The 12,615-nt window shown below is 52.8% G+C and overlaps 1 protein-coding gene across 19 annotated transcripts in view; it reads right to left on the reverse strand.

Annotated features, from left to right (window-relative positions):
* Positions 1-12,615, reverse strand: part of OBSCN (obscurin, cytoskeletal calmodulin and titin-interacting RhoGEF) — a 183,397-nt gene that overhangs the window by 57,446 nt on the left and 113,336 nt on the right. For 17 of the 19 annotated variants that reach the window (XM_053572308.1, XM_053572310.1, XM_053572317.1 and 14 more), the window contains 9 exons: positions 11,965-12,161; positions 11,712-11,787; positions 6,910-7,182; positions 5,698-5,964; positions 4,694-4,966; positions 3,831-4,106; positions 3,006-3,293; positions 2,623-2,901; positions 1,564-1,937 (listed from right to left, as the gene is read on the reverse strand). In XM_053572308.1, the coding sequence (XP_053428283.1) occupies positions 1,564-1,937; positions 2,623-2,901; positions 3,006-3,293; positions 3,831-4,106; positions 4,694-4,966; positions 5,698-5,964; positions 6,910-7,182; positions 11,712-11,787; positions 11,965-12,161 (2,303 nt within the window). The remainder of the gene's footprint in view (positions 1-1,563; positions 1,938-2,622; positions 2,902-3,005; positions 3,294-3,830; positions 4,107-4,693; positions 4,967-5,697; positions 5,965-6,909; positions 7,183-11,711; positions 11,788-11,964; positions 12,162-12,615) is intronic. The other 2 variants (XM_053572314.1, XM_053572324.1) reach the window with 1 other exon arrangement.

Consider the following 12,615-nt stretch of genomic DNA (forward strand, 5'->3'; position numbering starts at 1 on the left):
CACCTCCCACGCAGTCACCCAGAGGTGGCAAACAGGGTTGGGAAGAACAGCACAGAGAGGCAGTTCCATATCTTCAGGAAACAGCGAGTTTTCCATATCTTTAGTTTTAACATCCAGGTAGGTGGGTGAGAGGATGGTTAGTGGATTGTTAAATAGATACATGGATGGATGGATGGATGAATAGATGAATAAGTGAGTGAATGAATTAATGGGTGGGTAGTGTATGGATAGATAGAATTGGATAGATGGTAAATAATGGATGGTTGGATGAATGGACTATAGACGGTAGACAGATAATGAACTGTTGTATGGGTATCTGGGTGGGTAAACAGGTTGACTGATAAATAGTAGAACAGGTAAACAAATACAGGAGTGGATCATAAACAGGTAGACAGTAGATAGATCATGGGTGAATGGATAATGGGTAAGAGATGAATGGATGGATGGATGATAGATGGTTGTATGGTTGAATAAACAAACTGACAGATAACTGGATGAACAGATGATCAGGCACAAGAAGGGTAAATGGACAATAAGTGCATGAACGATGGATGATAAACAGATGGACACGTGATATGGACAGATTCTAATATAAATAATGGATAGATAATGGATGAATGGAAAAATGTCAGATGAGTGGATGAATAGATGGATGGATGGATGCATTCATAAATGGACAAATGGAAGGATGGTATATAAATGAATAGATGAATAGATGGAAGGAAGGATGGATGCATGGATGGGATAGATGGTGAAAAGATAAATGGAAGAGCGAAAAGAAAAATGAATATATGGATGGCAGGATGACAGATTAGTGTATGGATAAATAGAAAGAAAGAAATAGATGGATGCAAAGATAGGTGGATTGATGGAGAATGGATGGATGGATGGACTGATGAATGAATGGGTGAATAAAGAATGAATGAATAGGTGAAAGGAAGGAAGGATGGATGCATGGATGAATGTATGAATGGATGGAAGGATAGAAGAAAGAATGGATGCATGGAAGGAAAGATAGATGCATGGATGGAGAAATGATGCATGAATAGAAAGAAAAATAGATGCCTAGACAGAGAAAAAGGACAGATGCGTGGATAGAAGAATGGTAAATGTATGAAAAGAAAACAGACGAATGAACAGCTAGAAGAATGGATGTATGCATGGATAGATGGAAGGAAGGAAAAGACAATGGAAAGGACAGATGGAAGGATGGATATATGAATGGAGACAGATGAAAGGAAGGAAGGAAGATGGATATATACATGGATGAATGGATGGAGGAAGGAAAGAATGAAAAAAGGATGTATGCACAGATGGAAGGATGGATGAATGGATGGAATCATGGATGAAAGGAAGGATGAACAGATGAATGGGTGCATAGAAGGATGAAGAAGAAAGGAAGGAAGGAAGGAATAGAAGAAAGGAAGGATGAAGAGGTGAAAGGAAGAATGGATGGAAGCAGCAAATAAGGAAAAAATACATGTATGCATACGTGAATGGATGGATGGTTAGAGGGATAGTGAAGGTCTCAGACCTCTTCTTGTAAGCCTACTGGGGGCTCACCTTGCTGGCCAGTGGAGACGTGCCAGGCTTCCCAACCTTCTTGAGGTAGGCAACCAGGGAAGGAGTCCCTGCCCGAGACTCATCATCAGAGCTGGTGTGTGAAAGGTCAGCCTCTCCTGTGCGTGCTAGCTCATCAGCTGTGGAGTATTCCTCAGAGAGATCAGGGGCTGCCTCTTCCATCTCCTGCTGCAGGCGCTGCGAGCGCCCATCCTCCTCGGGCAGCTCACTAATGGAGTCCAGTGTGGGCTCACGGCTCATGCGACGTTTGCGGGCCAGGGCCTCCCACAGCAGGTGCAGATCACCCTCCTGGGCTGCCTCGGGGGGCAGGCTGGGCTGTGAAGGGCCCTCATTCCCAGAGCCTGTGCTCAGTACCACTGAAGAAGGTAGAAGACTGATCAGCTGGCCAGGACAAGGCTGCCACACCAGGCCCACCTCTGCTGCAGACCAGTACAAGGCCCCAACAGTGGCCTTACCATGCCTCTGCTCCCCTCCTGCCACTAGGTAATTCTGACAGCATAATCTTTGCAAGTCTTAGAGGCTCTCAGCCTCAGCACCCCACACTGAGTAGGGTCTCAGTCTACCTCCCATACAGAGAATGTTAGGACCAGAATATCAAAACTCTGCTAAGTCAAACTAGACTTATTTGAGCCCTTCCTTGCCCTGCTGCTTGTGAAGACCCAGATTGAAAGGGGTGCCAGACACAAGTCAGGGAGCAACCAAGCCAAGCTCAGGGTGCAGGGGAGGAAGAGAATGTGGGGAAGGCCTAGACACTGGGAGAAGGAAGAGGACTTTAGTGTCCATGGAGGCTACACAGGTTTTAGGGCACCAGAATCAGAGAACCATGGGCTGCATCCACTAGGACCCTGTTCAGGAACAGGGAAGCTGGCACAAGGTATTGAAGCTGGCAACGTGGAGCTTACCACTTCTGTAAGCCTTGATCTCCCTGGATCTGATGTGGGGTCACTCAGGCCTCCACTTAGAGAACTGGTGAGGAGGAAGGCCAGGCAACCCTCATCCCCAGAACTTCCCACCCTAGAACTCAGGAGGATAGGGACATACCTTGGAAAGTGGCAGCTGCAGGGCAATCAGGGCCCCGGGCAGGGACACAGCAGTACTCGCCCTGGTCTTCTGCTGTGAAGCCTCTGATCACCAGCATCTGCCGCTGACCCCGGGAGACCACCTCAAAGTGATCACCAGGCTGGATACGCTCCGTTCCCCTGTGCCAGACAACCTCTTCAGCCTCAGCTGCCACCTCAAGCTCCAGACAAACGTCTTCGCCAGCCACTACCTGCCGGCTCTCGGGGACCGATGGTACAGGAGGTACAGGCTTAACTGGCTCTGTGGGGAAATGGCATTCACAGACAAGAGAACAGACCACATTAGCCAAGATGCAACCCAGGGCCCAGACCCTCTCCTTTCTAGGTCTGAGAGTAGTCACTCACCAAGCTGGACAGTCTGGGGCAAGTACACTGGCTCCCCTGCACCAGCTGGGCCCACAGCTGCCACACGGAAGCGATAGGTCTCCCCAGGGGCCAGGCCATCCACCACACACTCAGGCCCAGGCACCAGCTCGTGGCACAGCCGCCACTGGCCTGTGGCCCCCTCCTTCACTTCCACACGATAACCACAGAGACCACCGCCTCCGTCACTTGTGGGAGCCACCCAAGAAAGAGTCACAGAGTGGCCACTGCGGCCCACAACCTCGGCATCCTCTGGGGGATCAGGAAGGTCTATGGGGTAGAGGCAATGATCAGTGTGATGGCTCCCAAGCAGAACTCACTGGCAACTGCAACCCCTCTGGCAGCCATGGAGGTCTGATGCTGGGTGCAGAGTAAGGGCTGGTGTGACTCACCCCCCTAAGGCCAAACCTGTCTAAGGGATCAGGGGACACTGCCTAAATCCCTGTGGCCTTGGCACTTGGCAATCACAGGGAGACCATGTGTGTCCAGAGGGGGTCCACAGAGAGGCCCCATCAGTCTTTGGCGCTAGAGCTTCTTCCTCCTGTGTCCCCAGAACTAGGCTCAGATCTGCCCTGGCAGAGAGGAGGGAGCCCCAGGGCGAGTTCACATATAAACACGCCTGGCCAGTGGCAGCCGTCCCAGAGGGGGCCCACACACCTGGAGGCAGAGCCAACCCTGAAGTTCTCCAGTAGGGGCAGATCCTCACAGGTCCTAGCCTTGGAGAGTCACCCATCCACCCAGGAGCTCCACAGGTGGCGACATTCCCCAGCCCCAGCCTGCAGGACGGGGACTGCGCCAACCACCCACCCAGCACGGTCAGCCGCGCAGAGGCCACAGCATCGCGGCAGGCGAAGGTGACCTCCCCAGCGTGTTGTGGCTGCGCCCTGTGCAGCAGTAGGGTGTGGTGGTTGCCGTCAGCGGTAACCTTCCAATCGGCATCGTCCGGCTGCACCACAGCCCCATTGATGTACCAGGACGCCTCGCCCACGGTCACCACCTCGCTGAGCGTGCAGCTGAAGCGGGCCTGCGCTCCGGCTAGCACTGCCACGTCCCGAGGGGCCTCCAAGACCTCCAGGCGCCAGCCTGTAGGTGGGTAGGAAGGGAGGGGTGAGCGTGGGGGTTGACTGGGGCTTCAGAGGAGGGGCTCAAGGTCTACGTTCTGACCCAGCCCCTCCCACCAACCTGGGTTAGGAGGGAGGGGCTTCAGAGACACAGGTGGCCCAGGGCCTCTGGTGGGAGGGGTCTTGGAGACACCTCCCCAGTGTATGCCATCCCCTCTTGACCACTGGGCCCCGGCGTTCCCACCCCATTGAAGAACCGGAGGGTCCCAATCTCAAGCCACAGGAGCCTCGGAGAACTTCCCCCTCCCCTCCCTTTAGTTTCTGAGCTGTGAATAGCCCAACCTCCTGCGGGGCGAGGTCTCAGAAACAAACTCCCTCCCAACCCTCCAGACCCCGCAGAGCCTCTGGTTGGATGGATTTTAGAGGCCCCGACACTGCCCGTGCTGCCTTCTCCAACCTCCCCAACCCGTGGCCTGGCCTCCGCTCCCCGGCTGCACAATGCGCTCAGGGACTTAAATCCCTCAGCTGGCGCAGCCCCTAGGCGTGGCCAGCACAGCCTCCCGTAGGCGGGGCCCCGGCTCCTTCCCAGCACTCGCACAGCGCAGTCACCTCTGACCGTGAGGAAGGCTGATGTCACCATGTCCCCCGCCAGGAAGGTCACCCGGCAGCTGTCTTGCGGCCGCAAGTTTTTGAGCAGCAATAGGTGGCGCAGGCCGTTCTCGAAATATACCACCTCGGCATTCTCTGAGGTGCGCACCGGCTCGTCGTCCAGCAGCCAGGTGTGGGCGGCCACCTCAGGCTGGGACAGCCGGCACTCGAAAAGCGCTTCGCCGCCTTCGGGCGCCTCCACGTTCTCCAGCCCGCGCACCACTGTGTTCTTGGCTGCAAGGAGAGAGAGGCTCAGGGCGAGTCTGCGCCTCCAGGGGTCCCTCCTCAACACTATCCCTTAGAAGAGCCCTGAAAACTACAAAAGGCCAAAGAGAATGCCCCCTCCCCAGCGACCACGAGGAGGGCGGCACTCAGCATTCCTCCGGGAGCCGCCAACGTGCGCCTCCGTGGTCGCCCACCCTGTGCCGGCATCTCCCACCAGCACTGGGCTCCTGACATCACAGATGAGAAACCTGGCGGACTAGAAACTTGGCATAGCACACCCTGGCTCAAACCCAGCCGCCAGGCCCACAGCCGTGCTCTTCACCGCCGCCTAGGCAGCAGCTGCAGGGCCTGGAAACCCTCACCCGCGAAAACAGTCTACCAGATCCGCTGCTGCGGTTCACGGATGCCTGGCTCTCACGCGGAACATGAGACGTCTCCCGAATCCACACTCCCCCCAAATTTCTGTGCATTTCACGTCTACTAGTCTTATAATTGGCCACACATTTCTCACAGAAGCCACAAGCTGAGGGACTAGACACGCCCCACCTAGCCACAGCTCAATTCCAGGCCCAGCTGGCTTGCCACCTCCCAGAGCCTGTTCCCACCTGAAAGGCCACCTGTATGTATATCACACCTTGGCTGTCACTGCCTGCCATTCCACCGTTATTGTATTGCCCCAGTCTTGCCAAAGCCTTGCTAAAACCGCACCAGGCCTGGGGCTGTCTGCCAGGCAGCCTCACCTTGCACTTGCAGCAGGGCCACCACACGGGTGCCCGCAGCCTCACAAGAATAGATGCCACTGTCACAGGGCAGGGCCGGCCTGAAGATCAGCCTGGCCACGTTCCAGTCCTGCTCTATGATGACACGGTGCCCATCTGCGCACACCTCCCGCTCGTCCATCTTCCACGTGGCCTGAACAGGCCGTGAATACTGGCAGAGGAGCTCAGCCAAGCCGCCCTCCGCCACGGCCACGTCCTGCATGGCACTGACCACCTCCACCATGGGATCTGTCGGCCAACATGCCGGACACATGTCAGCCCTTGGAAGCAGGGTCACCATGGCCCTCCCGCCCTCTGCCAGCAGCATTAGCAGCTTCAGCAGTGGCAGCAAGCATAGCCCTACAGTGGGTGACAGCTGAGCAGTACCCGCCTGGCACGTGGCTCTGGAAGGAAGGACCCACCACAGCATCCTGGAGCTGTCAATACAGACACGCCCCCATCCGTGGCAGGTAGCACTGCTGGGCTTGGGTCTCTGTCCAGGTGGACCCTCCTGGCCCCCTCTGCCCCCACCTTCCTCTGGCCCAGGGCACGTTGCCCCAGCAAGGCATCCCATCCTCACTAAGGTCTCCCCACAAAGGGTCTCGAGCCTACCTCAGAACCTTAGCCCAGCTTGATCCCTCTCCAAGGATTTTGTGCCCCACCTTGGGGCCTCCATTCCATTTCCTTTGTCAAAATCCTATTCAGCAAATAACTGTTTGCCCCCTGGGATTCAGGTGACTCTTCCACATTTTCTATGAGAGTATGCGGGGGCAAAGGCCACACAGGAAGCCCCATATGGACAGGTCTATCCCAGAAGGGCACTAGACCCAGATTGAGCCACAGCAGGGGAAGTAGGTGCAAGCAGGGCCAGGCTGGGCGGGGGCTGCTCCTGCCTTGACAGGGGACTAGGCTTCATGGCTGGGCACATGTGGCCAGGAAGGCAGCGGCCAGGTGAATGTGAGTTTCGCCTCCAGATAAAGTGCTCTTTGAGCCTAGACTTATCCAGGAAGCAAGACAGGCACTGCCCACTGTGCCCACCAGGCCACCCTAGGCAGCCTGCATGCATGGAGAGATCCCCAGTCTGCGGCCCTAAAGGCCAGTCCCAGTGCCCTGTGCTGCCCAGGAGCCTGCAGGAAGCATATGTGTAAAGCAGAGGCAGAAGTGCCAGCGTGGGAAGGTCCCATTGGCTAATACCTTTGACCAACAACTTTGCTGTGGAGACCAGGGGCCCTGCGCGGAAGGTGATGGTGCCTGAGTCAGATGCACTCAGGCCCGAGAGCATGAGGGAGTGAAAGGTCCCATCATGCACAGCAATGGTGCTCTCAGGGCCATCCTGCAGCAGGGTCCCATCCAGCCACCAGCGGGCCTCTGGCCCACCCGCGCGAGACACCTCACAGGAGAACATGGCCACCTCCCCCGCGAAGACATCCACGTTCTGCAAGCCACGTACCAGACACAGTGCTGCCACTGCATGAGAGGGCAAGAAGGGGGGGGCTAGGCTGGGGTGCCCTGGGGTCCATAGGACTGGGCCACTATAGGGCTCACTGGTGTGTGGGGGTATGGTGCAATAATAGATTCGATCTTTATTCCTGTTCATGGGCCCAGACTTACTAAAACCCTCAGAATTTTTAGAGTAAGAAGAGTATCTTTTTTTATTCATAATGAGCTCCCTTTGACCTCACCTGAGTTCATGCTATGAGGTTTCTCAGGCAGGACTAGATAGCTTCAGGAAGGGGCTGGTTACCAGAAAGACCAAAAGTTGAGAGGGTTGAAATTGTCCACCCTACCCACCAACCTCTAGGAGAGCCAGAGAGTATGCTCTATAAAAACACCTTAAGGTGGCTCAGTGTTTGTAGCACGGTGGTTATGGCGCCAGCCACATACACTGAAGCTGGCAGGTTGGAGCCTGGCCTGGGCCAGCTAAACGACAATGACAACTGCAACAAAAAATAGACAGGCATTGTGGCGGGTGCCTGTAGTCCCAGCTACTTGGGAGGCTGAGGCAAGAGAATCACTTAAGCCTGGGAGTTTGAGGTTGCTGTGAGCTGTGATGCCACAGCACTCTACCTAGAGTGGCAGCTGAGACTCTGTCTTAAAAAAATAAAAAATAAAAAACACCTTAAGGAGATTTGATGAGTTTCTACGTTGGTGAACATATGAAAGTGTTGGAAAGGTGGCACACTCCGAGAAGTCATGGAAGGTCTAAGTCTATTCCCTCAGTCCCTCACTGTACATACAAATCTCTTCCATCTGGCAGTTCCTAAATTATATCCTTTATAATAAATGGCTACATGTAAGTGTTTCTTCAAGTTCTGTGAGCCATCCTAACAAATTAATCTAACTCAAGGAAGGGGTAGTGGGACCCCCAATTTACTAGCAAATCAATATGCTCAGTCAGAAGTATGGGTGGCTTGGGACTTCTGACTGGCTTGTGAATTGGGGAAGTCTCATGGGGCTACGTCCTTAGCCTGTGGGATCTGACTCTAACTCCAAGTACAAAGTGTAGAATTACATTGAATTATAGGCACCCAGTTACAGTCTATACGAGAATTGCTTAGAAAAACCCCATGCACATATGGTCACAAAAATGTTCGCTGCTGTTAAAGTACAGTTTGAGAGAAACAGTAAGTATGCTGATCTCTAGAATTGGTGTTAGAAGAGGGATCTGCTAGACTAGCTCTGAGGCTAGTTACCAGTGTAGGGGCCATGTGGACAATCACCAGTGGCCTAAAGCTGGGGTCTAGAAATCCACCCACTGGCCCACCCTGATTACAGAAGGAAACACAAGGCCAACCCATGGTGAGTCCATGGAGAGTAACTCAGACCTCAGGTGCAACTCCAGCTTACACTCCCTCACCCCTTCAAAACATGCCTGTTTTACCCAGGAAGTCAAAGACATGTATCTCTTTTTCAGAAGGTGAACAGACAAGCCCCAAGCTCTTTGCCTGGGGCTCTTTCTGACATTTGGCACCTTATCTGCCCCAGTGTGGGTTGGGAAAGAGAGGCCACAGGGCCTTCTCCCTCCCAGGAGGGTACTTTGTCCATAAGTCCTCTGAGGTCCCTTCAGCTCTAGGACTCCACAGTCCTAATACTGAGTGGCAACTGTTACCTGTGTTCATCATAGAGTAGGACAGGTACAGCTGCTGCCTGTCCTGTACCACCAACCCAGTCCTTTCCCTTCCCACTCACCTCTTGGTGGGACACTTGGGGCAAGCTGAAAATACCCCTAGGCCACTGCTACTCACATAGCCAAACCCCGTGCCCCACAGACCAGGAGAGAAAGGAGGACAGAATCAAAGGCTTCTTCCACTACCTGCTTCCTGAGGCCAAACAAAGGGGATTCTGCTGTGCACCCCTTGCTTGCCTCTGAGCACGTTTCCCATGCCATCCTGAAGGCCTACTTATGAATACAGAGAAACTGCCTACAGTTGGCAAAACTTGGACACTCCCATCCTACTGGGCAGAAGGTAAGAGGGAGTTGTGAGGGGAGCACTTACAGAGATACCAGCCACCCATCAGAACAGTGCTGGGCAAGGCAGCCCCTGTGCCTAACCCAGTAGTGTGCTCTGTCCATCAGAAACTTCCTTTTGAAGTACACCATTAACACCCTAGCACATCCCCCAATTTGCCTCCGACTATCACCTCATCATGCTCTGCCAACTCTTCATTCTTTAGCAAGTTCCCAAGCTCTCCCATTATATCATCTACCTGGGAACCCGTTAACAGACACATGCCAGGGCCCTTCTCCTGAGGCCACAGTCAGGCATCTGTATGTGAACCAGCTAACTCAGGCTAAGAACACCTCACCCAGAGAGGGGCCAAAACACAGCACAGCTCCATGCTGTCCCCACACAGCTGCCCACCCTGATGAACATACCAATGTCCTGACCCTGCTCAGGACACCTGGGAAACTCTTCCTCTTCATGACTTGACTCAAGGGCACTGGCATCTGGAACCCTCCCAGTGCCACAGGCCACAGAACTGACTGCATCTGTTCCCTTAAAGACTTGAAGTAGGGGTGGCACCTGGGATGTGGGACATACTCTCTACATGTGTGACTCTCCCAGCAAAGTCGGGGCTTGCTTATGGCACACTGCATCTGTACCATTTTGAGATTCAGGATTTGGTTAAAGGTAGGGGCTTAAAGGGTTTGTTTGGAGTTAAATGAATGGATAGCAGATGGATGAATGAATGGATAGCAGATGGATGAACGAATGGATTATGGATGGTGAATAGACGAATGGATGAATAGGTGAGTTAGTGTATGGATGATCAGTGGCAGATGGATGGTGTCTAGATAAAAACATACGTGGATAAATGGATGGATGGTGGATAGTAAATAAATGAATGGATAGGTAGGTGTATGGGTGGGTAGATGGATGGATGATGTAGAGGTGAATGGATAAATGGGTGGGTGGTAGATGGATGAATGGGTGGATGGATGGTGGACAGGTGAATGGATGAATGGGTGGGTGGTGGATGGATGGATAGTATACTGGTAAATGGATGGATGGGTGAATAGATGAATGGGAAGATGGATGATCGACAGATGAATGGATGGATGGATGCATACGTGGATGGGTGAAAGAGTGGAGGGATAGATGGTGGACAGGTGACTGGATGGATAGGTGGATGGTGAACAGCTGAATGGATGAATGGGTGGATAGATGATGGATGGGTAGATGGATGGGTGGATAGGTAGGTAGATGGGTGGATGGATGGGTGATGGATGAGTGGAAAGGCAGATGGTGTATAGGATGGATTGGTGGGTAGATGAATAGAGGGGTGGATGAATGGTGGACAGGTGACTGGGTGATTGGGTGGATGGATAATAGATGGGTAGAAGGCTGGATGGGTAAAAGGATAGATGGGTGGAAGGGTAAATGGATGGATGGATGTATAGGTGAATCGGTAAATGGATCAATGGGTGGGTGGATAAATAGATGAGTGGGTGGATAGCTGGCTGGTAGACAGGTGAATGGATGGATGAGTGGAAGGGTGGATGGATGATGAACAGGTGGATGGATGCTGGCTGGCTGAGGCTGGGTGGATGGATGGATGGAAGGATGGATGGATGATGAACAGGTGCATGAATGAATGGATGGATGGATGGATAGAGGGTGAATGGATGTACAGATTTCAGATGGATCACTAGATGGATGCATGATACATGGATAGGTGGGTAGATAGTAAATGAATGGATGATGGATGAATAGATAGCTGATGAATGGTAGATAGATGAATGGAGAGTAGATGGATGGATTGTGGTTTGGTGAATAGATAGATGGGTGAATAAATGGATCTATCAATGGATGGATAGATGGATGGATAATAAATGGTCAGTTGCTAGATAAGCAGATGATGGATAGATGGTGGATAGATGAATGAGAGTGGATGAATGGATACTGTATGAGTGAGTGTGTAAATGCATGGATGATGGGTAGATGGGAGGGCCAGTTTGAGACCTAGCAGTAGACAGTAGAAGAGGAGCACTCAGCACAAGATGACCAGCTCCAGGGGCAAGGTAGAACCCAAGGTGAAGGTTCCTAAAGTCCTATTTGTGTGCCTGTCCAAATCTGTACATGCATCATGGGCATGCGACTGCCCCTGCACCTTTGAGCCTGTTGAGTGGGAAAATAGTTGGATGAACATGGATATGTGGGCACATGTGTGTCTATACCCAGGGGGTAGGCATTTGGAAGTGGAAGCTGAGAGTACTCTGCCTTCACTTTAGGGTCCAAGTCCATGGCAGCTGGGCTTCTCTTCTCCCTCCTGCAAATAGCATTAATCCTGGACAGAGACCTCCACATCCCCCAGAACTTCTCAAGTATATCTTCACCAGCCCACCCCAGTGCTCTCTCTGGTTGAAAAATTGCCAGCCTCAAGGCAAGATCACTGCTGGAAGTCCTAGGTTTCTGTCCCTCCCCCCAATGACTGTCAATGGATAAGATGCTGTGGTGCCCACAAAGTAGCTGGGCATGGGAGGGGCTGCCCACCTGTGACCTTCAGCTGGGCCTCAGAGCTACACGAGCCCATCTGGAAACTGACAGTTCCGGCATCCTCAATGGTCACCTGTAGAAGTAGGGAGAGACATGTGTGGCCCTGGCAGTCCTATCCTCATTGGGTAGAGTCTACCCATTTTGCTATCCCTCAATGATAGGGGCTTATCACCTCCCCAGCCCAATCCCTTTGAAAGACCTTCCTGAATGGAGCTGGAACCAAGTGGACTCAGGTCCCCAGGAACCCAACCTTATGCAGGGTGAGCAAGTGGAGGTTGCCCTGCTCCACAGTGATGTCGTTCATCTCATTGGCCTGCAAGGGCACCCCTCCCAAGGCCCAGTGGGCCTCCTGGCCCGAAGCCTTGGACAGCCGGCACCAGAAGCGAGCATCCTGACCCTCGGTGAGCTGCACATCCTTCAGGGGCTCCACAATGGTCACCTCAGGGACTGGACACAGGAAAGACATGGGGATCAGCCTCGTTGTCTAGAATGCCCCCTCAATCAGCAGAGCCTCCATGTCCCAGGGGTCCACCTCTGGATTCCCACCCCAATTCCCAAAGATGAGCACATGAGGGCCTTTCTATAGCTCTCCACTCCAGCTCCTGGTAGAGTCTGCAGCATGGACTCTGATAGATAGTGGATGAGATGAGTGAATGGATAAATGGATAGATGATTAGTGAATTGATGGATACATGAGTAGATAGTAAATGGATGGATGGTGAATGGGTGGATGGATAAACAGATGAATGAACGGATAAATGAATGGGTGGATAAAAGGATGGATTGTGGATGGATCAGTGGATTGATGGATGAACAGATGGATGGATGGATGAATAGGTAGATAAACAGTGAATGGATGGATGGTGGATCGGTAAATGGATAAATGGAGAATTAATGGATG

The sequence above is a fragment of the Nycticebus coucang genome, chromosome 20 (genome assembly GCF_027406575.1).
Source record: "Nycticebus coucang isolate mNycCou1 chromosome 20, mNycCou1.pri, whole genome shotgun sequence".
In the NCBI taxonomy this organism is placed as follows: Eukaryota; Metazoa; Chordata; class Mammalia; order Primates; family Lorisidae; genus Nycticebus; species Nycticebus coucang.